The following is a 27,565-nucleotide window of genomic DNA, read 5'->3' as shown; positions in this document are numbered from 1 at the left end:
TTTCACCATTAAGTGGGTGATTTCAACCCACCCATAAGTAATTAACAGATGAAGCAGATTAAGAGACCAAAATATGAAAGACTGAAACTACCTAATTAAAAGTGTTATCAAGTGCCACACACATATGTAGAATATTGCAATCAACAACTGATGGTACATATTCTTTTCAAGTACACAGTATACAAAGTACATTTTTGATAATTGACCATGTACTATGTCAATAATAGAGACCAAATTTTAAATGATTAGTATCAAATACACCATGTTCTCTGTTCACAAAAATAAAGATAAAAAGCACAAAGATAAATAGGAAACAAGCATGTATTTAGAGATTAAGGAACATACTTCTAAATAATAATTGATGTCCTGACAGGGTTTGCTCAGTGGGTTTGGATATCATTCTACAGAGTGGAGGGTCACCAGTTTCATTCCTGGTCAGGGCACGTGCCTGAGTTGTGGGTTCTGTCCTGGCTGGGGCATGAAGGAGAGTCAGCTAATTGATGTTTCTCTCCCTCTTTCTTTTCTTTTTCTTTTTCTTTTCCTTTCCCTTTTTCTCTTTCTCTTTCTTTCTTTCTTTCTCACCCCCCCTCTCTCTTTCTTTCTTTCTTTCTTTGTTTCTTTCCCTCCCTCCCTCCCTCCCTCCCTCCCTTCCTTCCTTCCTTCCTTCGTTCCTTCTTTTTCTTCCTTTCTTTCTTCCTTTCCCTCTATCTAAAAATAAATAAATATAATCTTTAAAAAATAAATAATGGAGATTAGAAAATATTGAGAACCGAACAATCATGTCAATACTGTATATCAAACTAGTGGACTTGTGCTACTGACAAGGAAATTTATAGTCTTCAGGCTTATTATGCATGGGAAGAAAAAAGACAGAAAATTAGTGAGATAGACATCCAACTTTAAAAGTTAGGAAAAGTAGAATAACCCCCCCCCCAAATAGTAGGTAGGAAATAATTTAAAAATAAGAGCAGAAATTAATGAAATAGAAAATAAAATGTTGGATGATCAAGATAGCCACAATTGGAGTATTTAATATGATATCCTCTGCTGAGATTCATCAAGGAAAAGGATAAAAGTAATACACATTGAGAATGAAAAAGAAGACATAATCATAATTGCTGTAGGTATCAAAGATAAACGGGTTTTATGAAAACTTCTTGAGAATAAAGGTAAAAATTTAGATGAAATGAAAAGTTCTTAGGAGGGAAACTTTTCAAAATTGACTCAAATAATTAGAAACACGAATATTCCTATAAGCAACAGAGACAGATGAAGTAAGTAACGGTTTTTGGAAAGAAAATACCAGCTTTAGATGGTTTTGCTTGTGATTTGTAATGAACATTAAAGAGAAGAATTTTCAATTTTATAAAAATCATTTCAGAACACATTAAAAGAAGGAACACTTTCTGTTTTACTTGGAACACTAAATTGATACTAAAACCTGACAAAGACAGCATAAGATAGGAAAGTTACAAACCAATCTCACCCATAGATAGAAGTTCTGAACAAAATATTAGCAGTATGAACCCAGTGAAATATAAAAAAATATAACACATTGACTAAGTAGAGTTTTTATTGTAAAGCAAGGAGAGATTAATATTTTAAAATCCCACTAATATAATTCATTACAATAGTATATTAGAGACAAAAATGTGATAAATCATGAGATGCAAACATTTGATAATATTAAACATTCCTTAATGACTTAAAAAAAACCTCTTGCTAAAGTTGTAATAAAAGGGAGCTTTCTGAAACCTAAGAGTGCCTATAAAAGGTAAAACAAACATGAATGTTAATGATGAAACATTGAAATTCTTCCCTTGAACACCAGAAACAAGACAAAGGAGTCATCATTTCCACCAGGCCTCTCTTGCATTCCCTGGCTGTGCAGCCGGGGTGGGCTTCCTTAGAGCACAGTGGTTGGAGGATAATTGGACTGCTAACAAGTGGCTGGCCTCCAGCAGGAGAAAGGTGAAGCTGCCATTCCTTGTACAGTCTAGGGTCAGAACATTCCGACATTTTTGCCACATTCAGCTGGTAGATACAAGTCACTGTCCAGCCAGGTTCAAGAGGAGGGTAAAATGACTCTACCCCTTTTTGGGAGAAGCAGCATGTGTACACAAAAAAGAAGAAATGGGTGGCAGTTATCTTTGGAGATCATCTATCACTTCTCCAATCAGACTGGCCAAAATATAAAATGCTGGCGACATAAGATACTGATAAAGTTGTGGAGTGGTTAGCACACTTACACCGTGTGACTATGAAAATTAATATAACTGCTTTGGAGTCATTTTGGTTATCTAGTGAAGTTGAAGATGTGCATACCATGCGGTCCACCAATTTAACCCTTAGATTATTTCTGCTATGTGTACCAGGTGATATGTATAAGAATGTTCAGAATAGCATTGTTGTGATAACAAAAAAACCTGGAAATGACCCCAAATATCTATCAGCAGCAGAATGAACAAATAAATTGTGGTGAAGTCTTACAATGGAATACTGTTCTTCAATGAAAATGAACAAATTGCATATACAGCAACACAATATAATCTCTAGTACATAAGGTTGAATAGAAAAAAGCATAATATTGATATACTAAAAAATATACAGTGCAAACAAAGTTAAAAACCTAAATAATATACAAAATTAAATGGTATATCATTTACAGATGCAAAAAGTATACAGTAAACCTAAAAGACAAACAAGAAAGTGACAAGCACAAAGTTTAGAGTGGTAATTGTTTCTGAAGGGGTAAAGAAAGATTTAGAGATGGGTTGGAACACAGACAATTCTAATAATCATTTTTTGGTGAATTGAATGGTGGATATTTCTTATACTATTTTCCCTTATACTTGATATATATTTTATGTTCTTTTGTGTTTTCTCACTATTTGACATAAGCCAAAAAAAACCCCCAACACATATCTTGAGGGGGGAATGAGGATTCTCTTTTCTCAAATAATGCCCTTGAATGATCATTTTCACTGTGGAGTAGTAGAGAAGATCCAGCTTATGTGTTGGATTAAGTACCTTTATTAGCTCCATGAGGATCTCGGTGAATGACTTTGTGGTTTCATGGATGAATAGTAGGTTTGGCCAGGAAGCCTTCATTCCTCTGTGAACCTTGGTTCTCAGAGGGGTGGAAGGTGGAAGGCAGTCTGCTGACCTTACCTACTCTACTCTTACCCACATGTACAGAGACTCTCCAGGCCCCACAGACTGTGGCTCCCAGGGCCATCTTTTAAGCAAACTTATAGCCTGCCTTGTGGGGATACTGGTCATTGGCCATTGAAAATAAAAATAATAAATAAATAATAAGTCATTTAAAGGACACACACACAAAAGAAGTATGAGATAAATGAGTAGTTCCCACATATAGAGTAGTAGTTGTGACTTCTAATGTCTTGCAATTTTGTTGTTTTACAGATTGATCAGCTGAAGCAGGAACTTTCAAAGAAGGAGTCAGAACTTCTTGCCTTACAAACAAAGCTTGAAACCCTTAGCAATCAAAATTCAGATTGCAAGCAACACATTGAAGTGCTTAAAGAGTCGCTTACTGCCAAAGAACAGAGGGCTGCCATTCTTCAAACTGAGGTAAGGTGCTGTCTCAGGATTCCAGACAGCAGACATTGAGTTGATAGAAAATGTCTTACCTGAACAACTTTCTTCACAAGATTCCTTATCCAAACCCTTAGAGCCAGAGGTATTTTGTATATCAGATATTTAGGGGACTTGGGAAAGGTAAAACCCATTGCATGTATCATAGACTACAAAACATTCCCAGTGGGGTTGCTGGAAGTGGTCTACAAACACGTGGATATTTATGCAGAAAAAAAGTTTCTCACCCCAATGTAGGATAAATAAAGGCTATATAAATAGCCTCTCAGTTAGTGTCAGATTGTGCCACTAAAGGAGTTTGCTTCATGCTTGGAAATTTTTTTTTCATTTTTCAGAGCTTTTTGGGTTTGGGAATTGTGTATAAATGATTGAATCTAGAATGGCTTTATTTTATCAAAAATCATTTAAAAAATCAGAATGTCATTTACCTTTCTTTGTCATGTATCCATATTGGTCCCTTTCCTGGCACCTGTGGTGCCAAAGGTTCTTACTTCCTAAGGAGTATCCTCAATTTTCAAAATTCGCTTACTCATTGAAGAAAGTTGGTGTGTTTCTTAAAGAAAATATTGGTTTGTTATTCCTTATTCATACTTGGTGAAAAGGTAAATATATGTTACTATCCTATTCCCTTGCTCTCTCCAATGGATTATATCTTTGGGGCTGCTAAGGAATGCAAAACACAAACAAGTTGTTGTGTAAATAAAGCAGTGACAGAAAATAAATTATTATATGTGGGCAGTAACAAAGAATGTTGTGCATATCTCTGATTTTTGCAGAGTGGCAGTGCATTATGTGGATCACTTTAGGACAAGGTGATCTAATTAAAGTGCATGTTTCTTCTTGTGTGCTTTGAGCCATGTCTTTCAATATATATATATTTTTGGGTCTGTGGGAAGATTTGGATTTTCCTTAGGAGTTAATGGGGCCATTCAGCAGGTCTGTGCCCTCAGTGGAGATGCAGGACAGTGTTCACAGGCGAAAGGAAATAGGTTCCAGGTTGGATAAGTCTGGGCATACACCCGACTTAGCTCCTAAGCACTTGACATTGGCTAATAGTTATTTGATTGATTAAAACCAGAATGATCATTTTAGCTTCAATGATGTATATACTCCACATTTAAGAAGTATAATTTCCAGTTGTGTGTAGTCCCACTCTGAATTGGAAGCATGGATATTTTCTTTTTTAAGGCAAAAATTTAAACTATTCCATAAATTGGAAGGTGGTTTGTATCTCCTTTGAAGAGGAGCAGCGAATAGTATCTACCACTATGCTATCTAATACAGCAGCCACTAGCCACATGTTTATTCAGATTTAAATTACTAAAATTTGGTAAAATTTAAAATGTAGTTCCTAGGTAAAGGGGGGTCAAATATATGCTGACAGAAAATCATTTGACTGTGGGTGGTGGACACACAATGCTATAATACAAATTAGGTGTCACAGAAATGTACACTTGAAACCTATGTGATCTCACTAATCAATATCACCACAGTAAATTTAACTAAAGAAGAAAAAATAATAAAAGTCAGTAAAATTTAAAATGTAGTTCCTTAGTCACATTAGCCACATTTCAAGTATTTAATGGTGAAATGTGGCTAATGACTGCTGTATTGGACAGCACAGCTACAGAACATTTCACCCTCTAGCACTTGTCTGGAATAGGGTTTGAAAACTATAGCTTGTTGAACAAATCCTGCCATCTGCCTGGTTTTGTAAGTAAAGGTTTTTTTTTCCTTTCCTTACGTGAGAACATTTTTTCATTGCTTTTGGAGAGAGAGGAAAGGAGAGACAGAAGCACTGATGTGAGAGAGAAGCATCGATTGGTTGCTTCCAGTACATGCCTGGGCTGGGATCATATGCACCTGAACCAGGGACTGAACCAGCAACATAGGTATGTGCCCTGACCAGGAAGTGAAACCGTAACATTTTGGTTACTGGATGATGCTCTAACCATTTGAGCCACACTGGCCAGGGCTGTAAGTAAAGTTTTATTAGAATGCAGCCACTATCCTTCATCTATATGTTGTCTTTAGCTATAGCCACAGATTTTAGTAGCAACAGAGATTATATGACCCACAAAGTTGAAAATATTTACTCTTTGGCCCTTTCCAGAAAAAGTTTGCAAACTCACAGCATTGTGATTTTGTGGGAGGAGGGCTGAGTAGGAATTGGAATACCTGGCCTGACTTCTGTGCAGTAGTCTTACTGTGAACAGGGACAGATAGTTTGCTGATCCTCATTCTAGAGCACAAGTTTTTCTTCACACAGCAACTGGGTTATTTTCTTCACAAAGCAACTGATTGTACCACAGCTGTCTCAAGTTGGCAATAATACCAGCATTACTAATCAAGTTAGTATAATCATGTTGCAGTGTATTGAGTAGGAGGAAATTTGAGTAGCAAGGCAGTCTGTTGAGGTATTGCTCCAATAGGCAGTCAGGCATCTCGGTAGGAAGGAATGAGAAAAGTCAGCGCAGAAAGGCTTACTTCCTTTCTCTTACTACCTTGTACTGATAAGGGCTATGCTCCCAGCCTATTTTTCTTTTCTTATTCTTTCCTGTGTGTTTTACCTCTCTTGAATTAATGTAGTCAAAATTAGACCTATGTATATTTCATGAAAAAGACAGTGGTGACATTATGTGGATAGCTTCCATCCCACATTCAATTCAAAATGACCCAGTAAAAAGACAGTGCTTTGATGTAGAAAAAAAAAATTATCCTCCATGTGCAGAGAGAGTGAGATGATTTTCTAGTCTTCTGCTTTGAGGTTGGGAGTGTGTGATTAATGATTTTATCGGCTGGAAACATCTGAGGAATTTTCTTTTGCCTTTTTTCTTCTTTTAAGATCTATGTAAATGAAAATGGAGACAGTTACCCAATGATGCCCATCTCTGTTAAAATTTGATCTAATTGTTGGATCATAGGCAAATGATTTTTGGCAAAAGGGTAAAATATATTAAAGTGATTTTCCCACTTCTAAAGAGTCTCCCTATCTTAGTGGGCAAGTATTCAGTAGATGAGATATGTTCTGTACCGTTTTGCCGTACAACAAGAGACCTGAGTTTAAGTTCGTGTGAAAGATATGGCACTCATCCTTGGAGGAGGTTACATGTGATTGCTCCTTCCAATTTTATTCCTGAGTCATTCCTTAAAAGCTTTTGCCAAAACAGAAGATGGTTCTCTCTAAAATTGGAAGAAATTTTCTGGTTTCTTTGGAAAATCTGTGCTATCAACTGGTTTTAGCTATTCTTTTAGAAAATGACAGATGTCACTGGCTTTAAAGTTCATCTCTGCAAGGAAGAAGACTCTTGCTACCAGAGAGCTTGCATTTGGGAGGTAGCAGGATTAATAGTGGGGCAAGGGGTGGGGGCAAGTTGTCCGGGTTTGCAGCTATGTGGCTTGGCCCTTGGGTTGGTTTGTTTTAACTTGAATAAATGCCCAGACGCTCTTTGACATGTGTGCAATAAATCAACGGAATAATAGTTACACACACAGAGGGAATACACCACATAGCTCCTAACATAACATTTTACTTTTTAAAATAGCTTCAAAGGACCCCAAAGCCAAGTTTCTTATTTTGCTACCTCCCTTGATGTTTTTATGTACCAACTTACTCCCATCCACCAACACATTAATTACTATGTGGCAGTACAGATAATAAATTAGCTTTCTCTAGCACTTTGTTTTTTCTGGATTCCAACAAATAATTACCAACATATCCAGAAATTAAAAAGAGAAGGCTAGATATTATTCCATGGTCTGAAGTAAAATGTATGAAGAACACAGCATTGAGAAGTGTGAGATGTTTGTTGCCCTGACTGGTGTGGATCAGTGGATGAGCACCATTCTATGAACCAAAAGGTTGCTGGTTCAATTCCCAGTCAGGGCACATGCCTGGGTTGCAGGCCAGGTCCCAGGTTGGGGACGTGCAAAAAGCAACTGAACAATGTTTCTCTCCCTCTCTTTCTTCCTCACTTTCACATTCTCTAAAATTAAAAAAGTAAAATCTTTTTAAAAAGAAGAAGTAAGAGGTATGTGGACATACTTCAGCTTCCCCACTGAATAACTGTGACGGGAGGCAGACTTGAATTTGTCTGAGCTTCCATGTCTTATCTATAAAATGGCAGTCTTTGCACCAGCCTGGCACACCTGTGTGAAAAGTGCTGCAACTCTAGTAAATGGTTTCAGCTATAAATTGTGTTGATTATCATCTTGCTGTTATTATTATTTTTATTGTACATCAGGGCTGTTTGTTTGGGGAGTACTCCATCATACTTCTTATTTCCATTCTGTGTGTTCTACTTTTGTGGGTCTCTGAATTTTTGGTGTCTGCATTTACCAAGTTCAGGCTTTTATATTTCAATAGAGTCATTATTTTTAATGAAGATACTATAAAAGTACCATCTCTTTTGTTCTATCCAAAATTAAGAGATTCCTTTTTGTTTTCTGACAAGTACATGTTGCCCCAGCCCAGCATGATTTTTAAATGGCCAGATGTGACAACTCTTTTGCATGGTTTCTGGAAGTGTTACATGACAGCTCTTATACTCATTGCTGTTCTAAAAAGGTCAGGGAAGAGTTATACTTGTTTAAGGGTAAACACTTGAGCACCTGTTAATTAGGACAGAATGTAGGGGTTTTGTGTTTATGAAGGCAAGGGGCAGTGCATGCAGATTAGGTTAGCAGCAGCTCCTAGCCAGGGTCCCTAACATTTTTGGTTTTGTTTTTTAAATGAAATCCATAGAAAAGAGAATATCATGTAATTTATAGTCTTAGTCCCTAGAAGAATTCACCTCAGCACATACACACTCAAGTTCACATGCAATAATGTATATAATTTCAGGCAGTTTATAGATGCCCCAAAGCATTTCCAGGAATTTCCCATTCAAGATTCCTGCCCCATAGATTTCATACATTTTTGCATTCAACACACAGTTTTTGAATGACTACTGTGTGCCAGATATTGTTCTTGCCCTCATCCAGACAATATTCATAGGATACAGAACTGATTTATAGTGCCATCAATGCTCAGCAATTTCTGGTTATTAATAATGTCACACAAAATTTTAATTATATACCATCTTCCTTCTGTTGTTTAAAAGTAGGTAAGTAAAAGCAGGAGAGAAAATAAAAAGAAATAAATGTTTAGCTTTTTTAAAAACTAAAGTATGTAAGCTATATGAAATATCCATTTGTATCTCTTTTAATGGAAGGCTAATGTTGCTAAGGTGATTACTCTGACACTTTTTTTTTAAATGCATGTCTGATTTCAAAATACTTTTTTTCTTTTTTTCAAAGATTTTATTTATTTATTTATTTTTTTAGAGAGGGAAGGGAGGGAGAAAGAGAGAGAGAGAAAGGAACATCAATGTGCAGTTGCTGGGGGCTGTGGCCTGCAACCCAGGCATGTGCCCTGACTGGGAATCAAACCTGCGATGCTTTGATTCACAGCCTACACTCAATCCACTGAGCTATGCCAGCCAGGGCTACTCTGACACTGTTTTTATGTTTTGATTAAAGCCGATCATTTTTTTAATGTATTGATTTGCATTTTATTTTTTAAATATATTTTATTGATTATGCTATTACAGTTGTCCCATTTTCCCTCCTTCACTCCCCTCTACCCTGCACACCCTCTCCCACCCACATTCCCCCCTTTAGTTCATGTCCATGTGTCATAAGTTTTTTAGCTTCTACATTTCCCATACTATTCTTCCCTTCCCCCTGTCTATTTTCTACCTACCATCTATGCTACTTATTCTCTGTACCTTTTCCCCTTCTCAAAGCTGATCATTTTTGAGTCTGCACTCAAGCAACCTGAGTCTCTTTGAGACAGGGAAGGCTATTTATGGGGTTACAGATGCTCTGCTGGTTTGATTATTTCAGGAGTTACCTCACCTGCTTAGAAATACTTCAGTAGGCTGTACTTCAGAAAGACCCTTCCCTTGTCTTGTTGAAATGAATGAGGTATCATTTGATAATATTTTATTGATCATGGTGATGGATAAGATGGGACCCATAATCTCAGGAGCTATTTGTCTTAGACTTTTTTAATTTAACTGTATCGCACAAATGTCTACCAAGTGTCTTGTAGCTGCCATACTGAATTCCAGGAACTGTGGCTAAGTGTTTGACATGCAATGCTTTATTTTAAATCTGATTTATAACTTGTGAAGTTGGTATTGTTGACCCATTTTTTTAGATGAGAAAATAGAGATTCTAAGAGTATGTGTAACTTTCTCGAGCTCACACAATGATGAGTGACAGGACCTGGGTTTCCAAATCCTGAACTCTTAACTCTAAATCTAGGGCCTTCCATGAGTCCCAGAGAATTGAGGGTTTCCTTTGTGTCAAGGAACTGACATGCTTTATCACATTTAATCTTCATGGCAAAGTTTGTTGTAAGGTTTATGTCTAAATAGGTGAGTTCTTTGGGATTGCAAGAAGGCTTAGTAGGCGCAGCCCTGTACTGGCTATGAAAAGGGGTAAGAATGAGTAACTCTGGGACTTAAATCCTCATAGTATCATATGGCTATAATAATATTAACACTGTGGCCATAATATTTAAGGATAGTGCCCAAACTCTAAAGAGGGTGACATTTTTCATGAAGTCAAGAATTCTAGTGTATTAAGAATTCATTATATAATATTTCGTTTTTATTTCCTTAAAGATGCTTTATATTATGCATTTATTATTATGCATATTCACACATGCATGCATACTTTGTGAAAAAATAAGTAAAAGAATGGAAAATAGTATCTTACTATGTTTTCTCTTTGTGTTGAAGACTCAGGTGATCTTTATTTTTATTTTTATTTTTTTTATTTTTTAAAGATTTTATTTATTTTATTTTTAGAGAGAGGAGAAGGGAGGGAGAAAGGAAGAGAAAAACATGAATGTGTGGTTGTCTCCCAGGTCACAGATCTCCAACTGGGGACCTGGACCACAACCCAGGCATGTGCCCTGACTGGGGATTGAACCAGTGACCCTTTGGTTTGCAGGCTGGCACTCAGTCCACTGAGCCACACTAACCAGGGCTCAAGTGATCTTTAAATCGTCTATGATTCACATATTATACATTTGTAATGTACAGAATTAAGCACATTTTTAACAGAAGTGGTGATGATCATTTCTTCAGAGAGATTGTAGAAGGTACTGGCAGCAGAGACAGTGTTATCTGAGCCCATGGCAGCAATTTTTGGTATCTGATAATGCAACCAGAAAGCAGACTTGAGCTGTCAGTTTTCAAGCTGCATCGTACAAACCAAGCTTTTGACAATGGAAATGTTGTTGTTACTTGGAGAAAATAAATTTTATGAGCCCTTGTTTCCTGGTTTATTCATACTGAGATGAGCCCTCCACCTCACTTTATGGTGAGGTTAGATTCTTGGGTATAAAGGTCACCATGACAAGAAGCCTGAATGCTTTGCTTCCTTTTGGGACTATTCATACAGGGCTTTGTGAACTGTTCCAGGTACTTAAGGAATATCTCTTTCTTCTGCACTCACATGTTTTCAGCAAAAGAGGTTTTTTAATGGATGGAAATAATATTTGCCACAATATATAAGGTGGAATTTACATGGAGAGCTGCCTTACTTTTAATCAGTAATTTCAGTTTTCCTTTTTACCTCCTGCATTGGTTGACCAGCAAGCAGTGAAGTCCTTTTTAATCACTTCAGTTCAGCCTTCAAAGAACAATATGTTAAATGTCCTTTCTGAGAAAGATTTTTGTTTAATGCTCTTCATAATCACTACATTTAAAAGTGAGGTGCTTTTTTAAAAAGTTAGTAGCATACGACAGAACCAATTTTTAAGATTGTCAAATTACCCTGGTGCTTTCAAGACTTGCAAGGAATGTCCTAAAAATTAATAAATTAAGGGACGTGGTGAAAAAATACACAAAACAACATCATAGTGTCACTTGTATTTTTTTTGTTCTAATCCCATCGTTGGCTTCACGTTTTAAAATGTTTTTATTTGACCAGGAAAGGCATCATTTGAAATTTTTATTGATAACACTCTTAACTGCAAGAAAAAGACATAAACCCACAAGTTGTAACTATCATGGTGGCCACAATTGGGAGGTCTGCAAAATGGTTTATTACCAGTAGAAAAAAAGTGTTGGGAACCACAGTCATTACAGGGGTCACCAGCTCTGCTACGTACGTTCTATTTTTTCCCTTTTCATTTTGAGGGTATGTGTGATGGCAGTGCCAAACTACACACTCCCCCACCCCTGATGTCTGTGCGCTTTGTTTTGATTCTCTCTTTATTAATGATGTGAAAACTTTGGGGTCACATAAAAATGAGCCAGGGTCAGGTGTTGTGGGCCCCAGAATACTGAAAGTGTCCTTGTATCTAGCTAGAGAAGACATTGTTTAAAGGGGCACCATTTTACTTCCTGAAATTTTTAGCTGTTTTGCAGATTTTAGGTATCTGGGTAAACTTTGCAAGGCAGCCTCATAGACTTACTTTTTTGAGTAAAACATGAAAGACTTCTGGTGTAGAAATTGAAATGTGTTACGCTTGTTGGATGCAGTTCCAAGGCAATTTCTTGTCTATTAAAGGATGATGCAGATAGCTAGACATTATTTTGTTCCCTAGGCCAAGAGTCTAGTACTTTTGTTGTTGTTATTGTTGTTCAGGCTTCCAGAGAATGCCATATTTAACACCTTGTTAGTATAAAATTGCTTTTGACTTCACAAACACAGGTGTTCAGTTTGAATGTTAATGAAGTGTGAAATAGGTAGATGTCTAAAAGGAAATTCTGTAAATTGTGAACCTGGCTCTGTCAGCATACTAAATGGATTAGGAAAATTCATTGTCTGCCCTGTAACTGAATGCCAGTGTGATGCATGGACAAGAATTAGTCCTGAAAAGTCAATAAAACGAAGGGAAAAGTTGAGCCTAGGAGATGACGATTGTGTGGGTACCCTGCCCCCCTCCCCCACCACAAATGAGTGCTGGTGCAGAAGGACTGGTAAATCAGAATAGCTGTTCAGAAGACAGCCAAGAAGGAATACATATGAGCAGACAACACAGAATTTATAGAGTAAAACCACAAACACCTTATTTTCCATTGTACTAAAATAATGATGTTTTACAGTACTCGTTTTGTATGTAATTCTGCTTTCAATTTTATATTGTTACTATAGCTCAAATCTCATTATAAGTGTTCCAACAGAAATCCGTTTTTAATAAAAAACTTTCCAATGCTTAGCCTATTGTCAACTTATTTTGAGCAACTTATTTTTCTAGTGAAACAAAAGAATTTGGTCTTTCTTTTTGTATTCCTTGGGATGTTATTTGACCTGGGTGGCTAAACATGTAATTAAGATCGCTGAATCATTTTCATTTCTACATTAAATCCCATCATGATCTGCATCCATTGTTTTGGCATGTGGAGATGGATTCAGAGCCCTTTATCTCCTTTGATGGAAAATAAATACATCATTAGTATTTTTATTTGGTTTTACTTCCATTTGAAAAAGTCATTGTCTATAATATATTAAGCTGCAACTGGAAGTGACAGTGTCCAATTAGCAAATCATCCATGAGAAAGTACATGTCCACTGGTTCATGTTACTTACTGGTGAATGGTTTGCAGAAAAAAAAAGAACATATTTCTGACATATCTGTGGGAAACTGAATTTCCACTTTAAAAAGGAGATGACAGAATTTAGAAGGAGGAAAATCCAACAAAACTCTCACTGACCTCTGAGCTAACATTCCTTCTTTTTTTGGGAGTATGAATTATATAGAAAACAGAATTTATTAAGTACTTCCATTCATTTTGTTTCCTTCTGGGGGGCACCATTTGGAAATAACCAGTTTATATTGTGATTATGTCCTCCTGACACAGGACCCACATTTGTAACACTTGCCTCCATTCCTCTGGAAAAAGGCTAACATTTGCTGTGGTTGGGTTTCTTTATGTGTATATTTACATAACAAACCAAAATCTACAGAGTGAAGTTAAATTGTAGGGCTTCTGCAAGAATCTTTTACCCATTTTCATTGAACTTGATTCTTTTTAAAATTAAATACAGATATTTATCCCATACAGACATATATTCCCCCCTCTTGTTTTATTACAAAAAGACAGAGAATATACCTGGCTGGCGTAGCTCAGTGGATTGAGCGCGGGCTGGGAACCAAAGTGTCCCAGGTTCGATTCCCAGCCAGGGTACATTCCTGGGTTGCAGGCCATAACCCCCAGCAACTGCACATTGATGTTTCTCTCTCTCTCTCTCTATCTCCCTCCCTTCCCTCTCTAAAGACAAATATAAATAAATAAATAAAACCTTTTAAAAAAAAAGACAGAGAATATAACTTGAGGTAATAAGCTGTGTGGATGAAGATCATTTTAACCCTACAAGTTTGTTTTTATTGCAGGTATTTCTATCTTGAATAAAGTGCGTGAAATTTATTTTCTTGCATTATTTATTTTTTATTTTATTATTTTGTGAAATGTAGGTGATTTCTTAAATCTTTATAATAAAATGACATTTGGCCTCTGAAATACTGTCAGTTGTTAATTTGAAACTGGACAGATTGTTAAGTTGTATCATTAAGATCTGGCCAAATGTGAAGGAAAAAGGAAAATCCAACTGCTCATTTACTGAGCATGACTTCTTAGCTGAGGGCCAGCAAAGGCAGTATCAGAGGGGCCAGCACTCTCCATGGTGTGCCACCTGTGGCTGCCCTTCTGGGAGTAGTACAGGGAGAGGGAAATGCTTGGCTTGGGCAACTGCTTGGACTGCCAGAGATCTAGATGTCAGATTTTGTCAACTCTTCAACCTCAGTGTCATCCAAAGTCAAAAAATACATTTGCAGAAAGATGCACATGACTTTTAAAGATTTAATTTGGAAAAGTATAATCATATTTGCACTTTCCTGTGTGTGTAGGTGTATGTAAGGCAGAAAGAGCAGAGAACTAAGATATGGAAATTAGGTACACAGCATAATTTTGGTAACATTTGTTGGGTCTCCAGTAGGTTATTTACAAAATATATACTGTTTGTTAGGCAAGGTTCTAGGTGGCAGGAATATAGAAGTAAACAAGAAATAAATGTTGCCAACATTATCATCCATGATTTTATTGAAAAAAGTTTAAGAATTGTTTGTAGCTCTTTTTGTCTCTGAGTATCCGCTAGGATTGATTCATGAAAGATTCAGTAGGGTGGCCTGTTGGTTGCTTGACAGAGAAGCCCCATGAAGGCCTTGCATATATAACAGACTCTGAGTAAGTGCATGAAAGTACCCGACCAAAAGAACAGCTTATTTTAATGCTTACAGCTCTTTTCATTTACAAACCTTAAATTTTCAAGGATAACTTTCTGGGATAAAGTCTCTGATATTATGGGACACAAAAATATAATCTCATTTCTTAGGGGCATTGTGGCCTCACTGGGGTTTTTATTACTGTGCTGCACTTAAGTATTTTAACCCTTTACTAACCTAATATTTATATAGAAGGAAAACTATCACAATATAAGCTTCTTAAAAAATGGCTTTTTCACTGGGATGTGTGACCTCTGAGAGCAGTGCCTAGCACAATATAGGAACTCCAAAAATATTTATCGGATCTGTTGCTGCTCTCCTGTATCATTGGAGGTGTAGTGAGAGAATTAGATGAGATATCACATCATGGTAGCAATGGAAACATCCAGTCTTAGGTGATGCTTTAATATGAGTATTAGGAGAAAACATGGATTAACTCCTTTATAACTTAGGCACAGGGAAAACTTTCTAACTATGAATCAACATCTGGCAGCAATATGTATAAGATTGATAAATTTGATGCCATAAAATAAAGAATTTTTGCATGGCAAACATTATAGGCAGAGTAAAAGACAAATAACTTGGGTGATATGCTTGCAAGATATATTGCAATTAAAGAGTTCTTATCCCCAATATGTAGTTTTTAACCAAAGAACCAACAACCCTATAGAAGAGTGGGCCTGATATGTAGATAGTATACAGAAAAATATATGTAAAGGTGCTTAATTTATGATGCTCAACCTAACATATGATAAGAGAAATACATATTAAAACTATACTGAAAAATAATTTTCACTCATTAGACTGGCAAAAATCCAAAAATTTGAACTCTACTCTATTTATTGGTAGGGCTGTAGGGAAAACTAGCTGTTTAGTGGCATTGCTGGTAGGAATGCAAATTATATAGCACCTTTCAGAGGGGAATTAGGCAACATTTAGCAGGTTACATGTTTACCTTTGACTCAGCAATCCCAACTCTAGGAATAGATCCCAAAGATACACTGACAAAAATACAGAATATTCAAGACTGTTTATTGCAATGCTATCTGTAATACTAAAAGACTTGAAACAACCAAGATGTTTACCAGGAGAGGATTGTTTGAATAAATCGCTGTGGTCCAAAAAGTGGATTAATATATAGCTATGTGAAAGATGAAGAAGCTCTCTATATACTGATATGGAGTGACTTCTAGGATATATTGTTAAGTGGAAAAAGAAGAGAAAGTAGTGAAAGTACTTTCACTACTATGCTGCTTAAGAGATTTGCATATATACATGAATATATATCTCTGTTTATATATTTTTAAAAATTTGTGGATAAACTATAATATTAAAATAATATGTTACTTGTTTTGCAATAGAATGAGTCAACAGGGAGAGAACCTAGAATTCTTTGAATATTTTGTTTTGCAGATTTGACTTTGGAGCCACTTAAATAGTTTACATAATTATAAAGTAAAATTAAACCCAAAAAGGCAATCCCTAAAATGTTAAAAGGAAAATTAACCTGCCCGTGTATCTGAGTGGCGGTATACACACCCAGGGAGGTTCCATTCCAAGTGACTTTGAACCATAGTACTCTGAGCATATATTTCTAGTGGGATATAATCCAGGACAAAAAAAATCTACAAAGAATCTTAATTTTTTTCAGTACTTATATTATTGGTTATAGTGTAAGTAATATTATTCTAAGACATAATAGAAAAGTGTGTGTGGAGAGTGGAGTAAAACAAATGAGTGTTTCTGTTAGTATCAGTAAGAGCTTGGATTTTAAGAGCTTGGGAGAAAGGAAATACAGATGCTAGACTGAAATTAAGAAAAAATACTGTAGTTCTAGGATGTCTTTCATATTTAAGAACAGGTATATGTAAGTAGTCTAGAGCATCTTGTCATACCAGATTGCAGGGAAGCTAAAGACTGATAACACATGTCAAAAGGACTCAGGAGCAAATAAAAAATGTGCCTACTGGATACAGAATCTGAGTATCAGTGACACATAAAATATGCTTAAATCCATGAATTCGGAGTTATAACTAAAGTAACCCCAAAACCTTTTGTAGATCCTAGAGAATCAATGCATTATTTTTGAAACTGGTAAATAAGGGAAAGAAATGAGTAATCATTGTAACACTCTTGTATAAATTGTATCTCAGGATAGTCAAAGGGTTGACAAAGAGAAGATTCTTTTTATAGAATTATTTCAGCTAACAAATGAAGAAAGAATACTAGACTCTTATCATTTTGTAACTTCTGATGATTTAGTAGATCTGGGGATTGAGCTTTAGTGGCTGTCACATCAAATATTATGTGCCTCCTGATGGAAGTATGCTCTATTATCAATGAAGCAGTCTCACTAGAAATTCAAACCAGAATCTTACTAGAAATATAGAAGACAGGGAAAACTGGCAAACAACTCCAAATGATACAGTGAGCAAGCTCCCCATTATGGGAAACTCTAGAGTACAGATGACTGTGTTTTTTGGGTTTTTTTTTTCCGTTTTAAACAACAAAAGTCATCAAGGAAAAAGAGAGACACAGAGGTAGAGGGGAAAACTGAAGATTAAAAAGCTTATGAGACATATTAACCAATCATAGTGCATGAACCTTATTTGGATCCTGATTCAAATAAGCAAAATGGTAAAATTGTGAGGCAGCTGGGGAAATCTGACAGTTGAAATGATGATAGTGAGAAATCATTGGTAAATTTTTCTAAGGTGTGATGATTTTTTTCCCTTTAATATAGAGTACTTATCTTTTAAAGATACATACTGAAATATTTACAGATGAAATGATATGGTATCTGGGATTTGATTTAAAATACCTGGGGGGTGGGAGAAGGGGAGTGATTGGGGTTATAGAGAGACAAGAGTAGCCAGCCATGAGTGGATACTTGTTGAAGAAGGGGAATGGGTACATAGAGATTTATTATATTATTTTCTGTACTTTTACATGTGTTTGATACTTACACAAGAAATTATTTAAAACAAAGTAAAAATGAATGACTCAGTGGCTTTCATGGGCTCTTGGGATTTTTTTACCAGTGACACCGATATGCCACAAGATCTCTCCCACCTACCTTTGGAATTCACGTCCTCATTTTTACAAATGCTATTGCTGCTCCATGACTCTAATTTTGATGGTGACCCTGAAGATAATTTCAGGCCTTTTATTGAATCAGCTGAAGTACACTTTTCAGGAAAAAAAGTACTGTTTTAACTTTTTGTAGTTTTTCAAAGTCTTCGTTTTTATGAGGGAGTAATTTGGATATAAACAAGAAGAAAGCATTGGGAAATCTGATAGGGAAGCTGAATCTTATGTTGGAGCTTTTAGAAATCGTTTTTCAATCTAGCCAGTCACTGTAAGACTTTGCAGCTGGCTGATGTCAGGGACCTGCTGATGATTCACACCATTTAGGTAAGGTCGATCCTTGATAACATCCCTGGAAACTGCCAGGCAGACACTGACCACATGATTTTTGCTTGACATCATTCTTTTACCCACAGTGGTTGGTGTCAGTCATCAGAGTATCTAATTTCTATTTTACTCACAGTCTAGAAGTTTAGAAAACCTTATTTTGCCTGCTTGGATTCTTCTATTAATCTTACAGTCTGGATGTTTTCTGATGAATAAAACATAAGTTTGACTCAAGGAATTCTAAATATTTATCTTACATAATTTAGAAAAAGAAAGTATCTAAAAGATGAAATACAGGTAGTAAAATCTTGTTAATTTTATTCTTCCTCCATGCTAACTTTTTGAAGCCTCTTAAATACTATAAAAGGTGAAGCATATTCAATATGGATTTGTTAGAATGTGCCAGTGTGTGTTTTGTAAATTAAGTTCATTTAAATTCTAGTCTAGAAGAAGTAAGCCAGTTTTCTCTAGTCTTTCTCTAGAAAGTGAATTTCAAAGTAATGCCACATGTTATATGAAATATAATAGAACTAAGATTATTATCAAGGTATCTTAATGTACTGTAGAGTGTATTTGCAGACATAAAAAAGAAAGGGTTAGTCATTAATGTCTGTGAGACTGAGAGAATTAAGACATGGGTGACTTGAAAATACTTTTGTTCAGTTGTAGAACTTATACAGATAAGTTTTTGGCAGCTTATTTCCAATTCTTTCTTTCCTTTGGATCTATATTTTGTTCATTTATGCACACTTGTTTAGTTGTGGTAGACATCCATGTGTGCTCCTGATTCCTGGATGACCTGGCCTCTATCATTTTTTCTGCTCTCTCTTTCAGCATAGTTCTTAATATTGAGTTTTCAGAAGTATTCTCTAACTTGACTTACATTTCTTGAGGATCGAGCCATCTTATCTTATGTTTTTACCTAGTTCTGCAATGTCTTGTCTTGGTCAACTTACTCTCTTTAGCTATTGTAGGTGTGGGTTTATATCAAAGAATCTTTACAACTTTTTGGAATGTTTCAGAACCTAGGAAGATGTAACATTGACTACTATTGAAAAGCGAATATATTGGATTGGCCAAAGAGTCCATTTAGTTTTTTTGATAAAATAAAATACACACTTTTCATTTTCACCAATAACTTTATTGATTTGGATATTTTGAGCATGTTGGCTGTCTCCCACTATTGGCTTCTAGTGGGTAGAGACCAGGGGTACTTCTAAACATCGTCCAATGTATAAGACAGCCCCACTGCAAAGAATTGTTTGGCAAAAATGTCAAAAGTACCAAGAAATTTCACAAACATTTTGATACATTTGATCAGTCACAGTACCTTCTCTATACACTGCACAAATCTTTTTTTTTGCATTTCAGTTGCATCTTTACCTTTCTTGAAATAATAAAACATAATGCACCAAAAATGTTGACTACCTTCTTCCCTCTTCAATATTAAAATGGCTGCACAAAAATTCACCAATTTTGATAAGTTTTTTTTTAATGCACACTGGTATGACAGCTGTCACAATACAATCTAACAAAAGTGTTTCAAATGAAGTTAAAAACAACTAAGGGCTACTAGAGCTAACCCAATGGTTTTGCACTTATTTTCAAGTTTATATTTGCTATAATGCCAGTCTTTTAAAGATAAATGATTACACAAAACCATATCTGGGCATTGCATTACCTATAGGCTGAGTACTTTCTATTTATTTATTTATTTATTGCACACTAATACTTTATTACTGATGATTAACATAAATGAAGTGAGTTTTTTCCCCCTTAGGTACTTGCAATTGAAAAATCAGTAGAACGAAGTTACTAATGGCATTAATGCATCTTGACATATTTTGCCAACAGCAGGTCTTATATATCAGTAACTGACACAGTAGTGGCATATCATGTTTATTAAACATACCCAGTGCCCATTTGTGATGTCAAATAATCCTCATATCAATCCTATGAGGTTGCTACTACCTGATTCTGATGGACATTTTTATTGTACAAAACTTTTATACATGCAAAGTGGCATAGTTAAAATAGATTTTTATTATTTTAAATTTTAAAGTAATGCAAGAATGCATTTGTATTGTCAATTAAAAATTCTTACAATAAAAAATTTTAAATGTAGAACTAATTCCTCTTTTATCTTTCTGAACATACTGAAGTTCTTTCCCTCCCCTGGGGTATGCACCCTGACCATTTGGGGATGTATTCTTTCATATAATGCTTTGTATGGTTGCATACTTATCAAATATATACACATATTATTGTGGGGATTTTCCAAACATAAATGAGGTCATACTGGGGATGAAAAACAGTCATTTCCTTTTTTTCATTTACTGTCTCTTAGAGATCTTTCCATATCAGTACATGTAGACCTGCCTCACTGTCACTGGCTGCCCATTACTCCATTTGCTATGCCTTAGTCAGTCATTCTCTCATGGATGAACAGTTAGGTTGTTTCCACTCTCTCTATTACAGACTTGTTTTAAGAGCTGGACTTTGTTACTGTGTGACCTTTCACTTATTTGGGCAAAACCAATGTAGTCTTGGTGAAGTCCTTTGTCATTGCCGGCTGTGTGGTGTATGTCAGCCCTGAGGTTGGGCTGAGGGAGTCGGTGGAGCATGTGTGGATCACGGGCCAGGCACATGTGGCAGTAATTTTCCTCGTTTCTCTTGCTGCAGGGAGGAATGAGCACTGCCGGGCAGGGTGAGCCTCGAATGTTGCAGTCTCCTCTAGAAAAACTTGAAGTAAACTACCCTGTTTATATTAACACCTAGTAAAAGAAAATATTAACTTTCCTAAAATAGTCTTCTAAAGAGAGCTTTAATGAGAATTTCTGAGTTAAATTTAACAGTTTTAATTAAACATGCAAAGGATAAACAATATCTTCAAAGTTCAGCCTTAAGAAGTAATAACTATTTCTTGAGAAGGAAAAGTATTTAAATGTACCAAATGCCTGGATGTTTGAGCTTTGAAAGTTGGAGCATTTGTGTTTTTGAAAATTAATAGAAAAACCTGAAGTAACTTAAGTCATAAAGGCACCCTAGATTTGTATGCTTTCTGTAGATAGGTTTGTGGGAGGCATGGGTATTTTTGAAGTAATACAGCTCTGTTTTAGAGAAAGCATTGTGCTTGAGGAAAATCAATGAGTGTTCTAATTGTCTTGAAACTATATATTTTGTTAATACTCTCAAAAGTAAAGACAATTAGACAATGTAAATGGTTAACCTTTTGGTTTCAGGGAGATGGGAGGGCTGGGAGAGGAATTTGTGTGGTACACACTTTACAGACCTTGTTTTAATAAATTGTGAATAGCAATCCTACAAAATAGATGGTGCTAACCTATTTTACAGGTGAGAAAACTGAAGTCTAGAGAAGTAAAGTAAGTATCTGAAAAACATCGATTGCTAAAAAGTGGGAGGGCTGGATTTCAACCTCAGGCTGGCATGTCTTCATTGCCCTTTCAGCTGTGTGATTCTGGTATTGTTTATTTTTTTGTTGTTTTGTTTTGTTTTCCTTTTTGAATTCATCAATACATTTACTACCAAGAACTGAAACAGCCTTCATTCCTTATGGTATATAAAGTATCATGATTAATCTTAAATTCACTGGCCAACTGTGACTCTAAAATAAACCTTAGGATTCTGAAGGTTAATTCCTAAGGTTATCAGAGGTCAGGGCAAGCAAAATGGTGGACTTTTTCCTGAGCAGCCTCCTGACCCCTGCTCTTAAACATAGCTCCCAGATGTGGAGGGTTTGGATGAAGTAGATGCTGAGATTTCTGCATGTGGATAACTCCTCAGCTGTACAGAACCCCTTGCAGCAGATGATACTAAATCAGGTCATTCTAACAGGAACCACTGTGGATGTTCCCTTCCACTGTCATGTGTTCCAGGAACTGCTCATTTCTTTTCCCACCTGGTTCTTTATTTATACAGTCACAAAATTGTGGCAAAGGTGAAAACTTTTCACCTCCTTAGTATTTCTGCTTTGGCTTCTAATTTCAACACTACAGTTTATCTTCTTTCTTCCTCTCTTTTTCCCTCTCTCTATTTCTCCATTCATTCCTTCTTTCCTTTTAATAACCTTTCCAAAGGAAAGGAAACAATCACTTTCTCTTGTCTTTCTACTCAGCTTACAGCCCATTTCCCTTAAATTGCCTCTATTGAACTTCCCTATAACCCAGGGGTTCCCATATCAATGTGACAAGGTCCAGGCAGGTTTCTTAACTCAGAGAAGCCGACTGAGAGGAGACTGTTGTAATTGGAGAGCAGACACTCAATCTCAGGCTGATTCTTGCCCTCAGGAACTAGGGGGCCATTGTTGCCAGATCTTCTGAGTTTTAGAGAATCAGGAAATCTAGACTTTTAGGGGGAAATTCCCATTTTTTTAAATGCTGACAACTAATTAAACATTATTTACAATAGTGTACAGCCAAACAAAAGACACCCAAAAGACATTTGTTAGATATCACTTGTAATCTCTTAGTAAACCAAAGAACAAATTTGAGATTTCTTATTTTGAAGGTAGTTGCTCACCTCCCTCCAAACTTCCCTACCTTTTGGCTAAAGCAGTCTTTTCTTTGATACTTTTATTTCCCACAGATATTATCCCTAGATTTTTGGGAGGCAGGTGATCTGCTTAAGATCAAAGCTTGAGAGTATCAGCCAAATCTGTATTGAATTATAGCTCTATCGCATAATAATTTTGTTACCTTGGATGGGTCATTGCTGCTTTATGACTCACCTGTAAAAGGTGACTACTAATGATCTGCCTTAAGTGCTTTATGGCACAAGAAATATTTATTGAGTATCAAATAAATACCAGGCACTGGGCTAGGTATTGGGGATGCCACAGTTAATAAAACCAGACATAGCTTTGACATTTCTGGAGTTCACTGTTCAGTGGAAGAGAAAGATATTAATCAAAAATCTCAGTAACATAATTAAAATGAGAAAAGGAGGTTAACTGATCTGCCCACACCAAAGGTGGCTCTAGCCTGGGCTTCCCGGTGGCAAGAAATACTTGACTGAGATCTGAAAGATGAGCTGGAGTAAACCCAGTGAGAAAAAGATGGAATAGCATTTCTGGTCAAAGGTCTAGGCAATGAAATCACACTGATATTATTCAACCTCATTAAATCATGATCTGAATCTAGGTCAATTTTACATCGTTCAGTTTTGACAAATATTTTCATTGAGAAACATGAAAGTGCTATTGTTTCTATGCAGCTCTCTAACAGGATTCCTTTGTCAAGTGTAGTAATAATTACATCAGATAGCGTGGTCTAGGACCTAGACTCTAGGTTATGGTGTGGTAACAACCTCAAAATTTGCAGTTTAAAGTATAGGTCTACCATCTATGACCCACAGACAAGATTCCCACTGCTGCCTGCTTTTGTAAAAAAGTTTTGTTGGAACACAGGTATGCCCATTCATTTATATTGTCTATGATTTCTTTCCCACTACAATGATAGAGTTGATTACTTGTGAAAGAGACTATACAGCCCACAAAGCCAAAACTATTTACTATCTGACTTTTTACTAAAAATTTTGCCAATTTCTACTTAATAGTAATTGGTAGGAGTCTCCACAACAAAAAACTGGAAATTATATTACCTATGTGTGGGGCTGTATAAAGAAACACCTTAGTGTGTGGAAAAAAGCTAGCTTGCTACCTGGCATGTAATATGCTGCTGCTGCTACTATTTATTACTATTCCTAATATTATCCTCTTTCTTTTTGTTCTCTTCTTAAAAACTCCTGTTCTAATTGCTGAGCCTTGTATGTATTATATCAATATTATTAGTACCACTACTACAATAATACTTCACATTAATTGCTCACCAGTGTTGTTTTAGACATTATGCTGGGAGCTGAAATCGAGGTATCCCTACTTTATAAGACTCTGCTCATATCAGTAACAAACACTATCATTCCATTCTCTAAACATTTACTCTGTGCCTGAGCATGGTGCTCACATAAGTAATAGGTCCCTATAAAGCTGTCTTTGATGTGATAAAGTTGAGATTCTAACTCCAGCTGGTCTAACACCAAAGCCCTTGAACATATTCTCCATCACTATGCCACACCATGGCCCATGAGTAATCAAGATAGAGTGGTTATAGGGACTGTGGTCAGGCTAGCCCATTTCTTTTTCCTGGTACAGCATCTCTGTTGAATTTTTTTTCTGCTCAGAGTAGTCATGACTTTTCTTTCCCACTGTCTAAAATCTGCTCACCTCTAAACCTCTGTATCTTAGAGAAGCCAGTTCTCATTGCCATAGCGACCTCTTCCCCACCATTTGGACTGCTCATTGGATGCTGAAATGACAATACAGTGTAGACTAGGAGGAGCCCCTTGCTCAGAGCAGGCACTCATTTAGAATGTCTTTTCCTGTGTATTTAGTGAGTTGCCACTATGATTTCTTCCTTCTTCCTTTTGAATATATTACTGAGCACTTTGTATGAGGCAGGCCTTATGCCACAAACATCATGCCATTTTCAGAGCACCCGTTTGAAGGGGTCCTCTTATTATCCTGATTTACAGATGCAGAAATTGAGGCTGGCCAAGGTCACTGGTCTGGGGAAGGTAAAGTGGGTGTGAAGTGCAGGAATGTTCTCCGGGGCTGAGCTCTTGACCCTTTCACCTTGTGGTTGTCAAGGGCTTCCACTAAGGACAAAGTTGTCCATTTGGCCAATTGTCTTTGTCTTGGCAGCTGCTTGTATGGAATAGAGACCAAATGGTTCCATTCTAAGGATCATATCAAATTGACATCATATCACTTTGACATGGAGAATCTGGGTGATGTCCCATTACCAAATAAATGACAAAGCATAGTGGATGAAAAGCTACAATTTAAATTTTCAAACATAACCAGAACTATTAATTCAGTTTAACAGACATTAAGCACCCATTATCCACTGTGAGTGAGCACTGAGCTAAGTATAGCAAGGGCAAATGCCTGAGGCAGTCTTACTCTCCAAGGCAATTTATTGCCCAAGAAAAGGCAACACACCCTATTAAGAGCACAGGCTTTGTGTCTGAGGGACCCAGGTTCTAATCCAGGTTTTGTCACTAGGTTAATGCTATGATCTTTTGCAATCTGCTCAACTTTTCATAACCTTAGTTTTCTCTACTGAATAACAGGGTTAATAGGAATACCTGCCTCAAACATTAGCATCAGCATTCAGTGACAGGAACAGATAAAACATTTAGCACTGTGTCCATAGATGTTATCTAGAGATAAACTGTTTATCTAGAGATAAACACAGCCCCAGAGAAGGACCAAACAAGGAAATATAAAAGAGGTATTAGTAGGGGAAGACTCAATTTCTTCAGGTTTGGGGGTGGAGGGCGTGTGGGAAGGCTTTATAATGGAGGCAAATTGCAAACTGAAGGATAATGGAATCTGATGGGCAAAAATGGCCAGGAGAAGGCATGGCGCTTCAAGCTGAGGGAACAATTTGAACAAAGATAGACAAGACAGGAAAAGGTGTGTTCATGGTGTTAGGTAGCTAGAAAGGGAGGGCAAGTGGAATGATGTGGAGAGTATGACTTTCTGAATGTTGAATAAAGTATTTCTGGAACTCGTGACTCTGAGAACATGGTGGTGTCCCAATGAATGTGCAACCGCTCCTTCTGCGGATGCCTGCCATTCCTGGAGGCTACAAAGTGATCCCCTCCTCCTGCAGGAAGGTATAAAGGCTTGATATACTGCTTTCAATGCCTTTACTCCACATTATTGGTAGGACACTTTTGTCCCTCCCACGTTCAATACCAGAGTTACATCTGCCCTTACAATGTGTAATTCCTTGGCAGAAAACATGCCCCCGATCTTAAATGTTCCTGAAGCCAGGTTCCTGAGCCATACTTTCTAGGTCAAGGTAAAACAGAGTGAAGCATGGCTTTCTTAATGTTTTAAAATGTAGATTTTATTTTTTTCAGGTCTGGTGAGGTCAACAGGTCAGGAGAAGACTACTGTGGAAAAGATAGTTTGTTATTCGTAGTTCCCAAGAAGGGGACATACCATGCCACGGTGGGGGAGGGAGGCACATGGGGAAGTACCAGAGTGGGTCAAGAGGCAGAGGGAGTGGGGGGAAACATGGGAAAGAGGCTTTTCTGTGGTTTCCATGGTAAGGAACAGATGAGGCTGGTTAAGCAGGTTTAGGAGTAGCTTGTTGGAATAATGTCAGCTGGCTCTGGGGGCACAGAGGTGTTGTCCCTGGTTGCCTGGTACCTGGCCATGGAGTGATTAGGGCAGGGGAATAGTGGGGCTCTGGTTTGATTGGTTTGCATATGAAAAGCACATTTGCAGGTGAGTCCTTTACTCTCTCTGCTAGTCCTGTACTAGCAGAGGAGTTGCATACCGCTGAGAGGGGCAGTCTCACCCGGTTCAGTAAGGCCACACCTGACAAAGATTTATAATACAGAAAATAAAAAGACATGATTAATATATTTACATCCTTGATAATGTAAAAAAATTGTGTCTTCAGGAATTTAAGTAAACTCTGATATTCCTGAAGAACACACACACACACACACACACACACACATACACATACACTGCAAAGCATGTGATCAGGAGCTGCATCACAGATGGCTGCTACAGAAGGGCATCTTCTCATCCACGTGTTCAACACCAGGCAGGAGGCTTCTTTATGGTGAGAGGGGACTGATGCTCAAACCCCATAAAAACACTCGATTCATCTTTCCAATGCTATTTACATGGCTGATTTCATAGAAGTTTTTCAGAATATTGTTTTAAACTTCATTGCTTTGTTTTACTATTGGCCTTTTAAAAAAATGCACCCCTTCTTCCTATATGCAAGACATTAAGAAAGAAAACTTGTGTTTACACAAGGCTCTGGTATAGTAGCAGATGTCTCCTGGAGACTAGAGCTTGCATGCTGAGCCCTGTCAAGTAGTTTAATTCTCAAAACAGATATTAACATCCCCATCTATAAGATGGAGAAATATATATATTTAGAGTTATTTGTCCAGGGTTTTATACCAAGAGAAGCAAGAGAAACTTTTACTGATTTTTCATAGTGCCTCTTAATAACCACATCCCTCAAAAACCAAATGGCTTTGTTCTATTTTTCTTGCCTAGGTAGCTAATACCTCTGTTGATGGGCTTATATAAGATACCCCTCAGGTTTAATTTTTAGGTCATGTTTGCAGGCATCTTAGGATTTTACATCAAGAGGAATGGGGTGGTGACCTGCTAGTAGAAGTGGTAAATTTGGA

The 27,565-nt window shown here is 36.8% G+C and overlaps 1 protein-coding gene across 10 annotated transcripts in view; it reads left to right on the top strand.

The window, feature by feature from the left end:
* The window catches only part of ERC2 (ELKS/RAB6-interacting/CAST family member 2), an 869,430-nt gene that overhangs the window by 331,602 nt on the left and 510,263 nt on the right, over positions 1–27,565 (top strand). For all 10 annotated transcript variants that reach the window (XM_036030928.1, XM_036030925.1, XM_028518656.2 and 7 more), the window contains one exon: positions 3,427–3,594. In XM_036030928.1, the coding sequence (XP_035886821.1) occupies positions 3,427–3,594 (168 nt within the window). The remainder of the gene's footprint in view (positions 1–3,426; positions 3,595–27,565) is intronic.

The sequence above is a fragment of the Phyllostomus discolor genome, chromosome 7, assembly GCF_004126475.2.
Source record: "Phyllostomus discolor isolate MPI-MPIP mPhyDis1 chromosome 7, mPhyDis1.pri.v3, whole genome shotgun sequence".
Taxonomy (NCBI): domain Eukaryota; kingdom Metazoa; phylum Chordata; class Mammalia; order Chiroptera; family Phyllostomidae; genus Phyllostomus; species Phyllostomus discolor.
The sequence above is the reverse complement of the archived record's forward strand: the minus strand, read 5'-3'. Positions and strand labels throughout refer to the sequence as shown.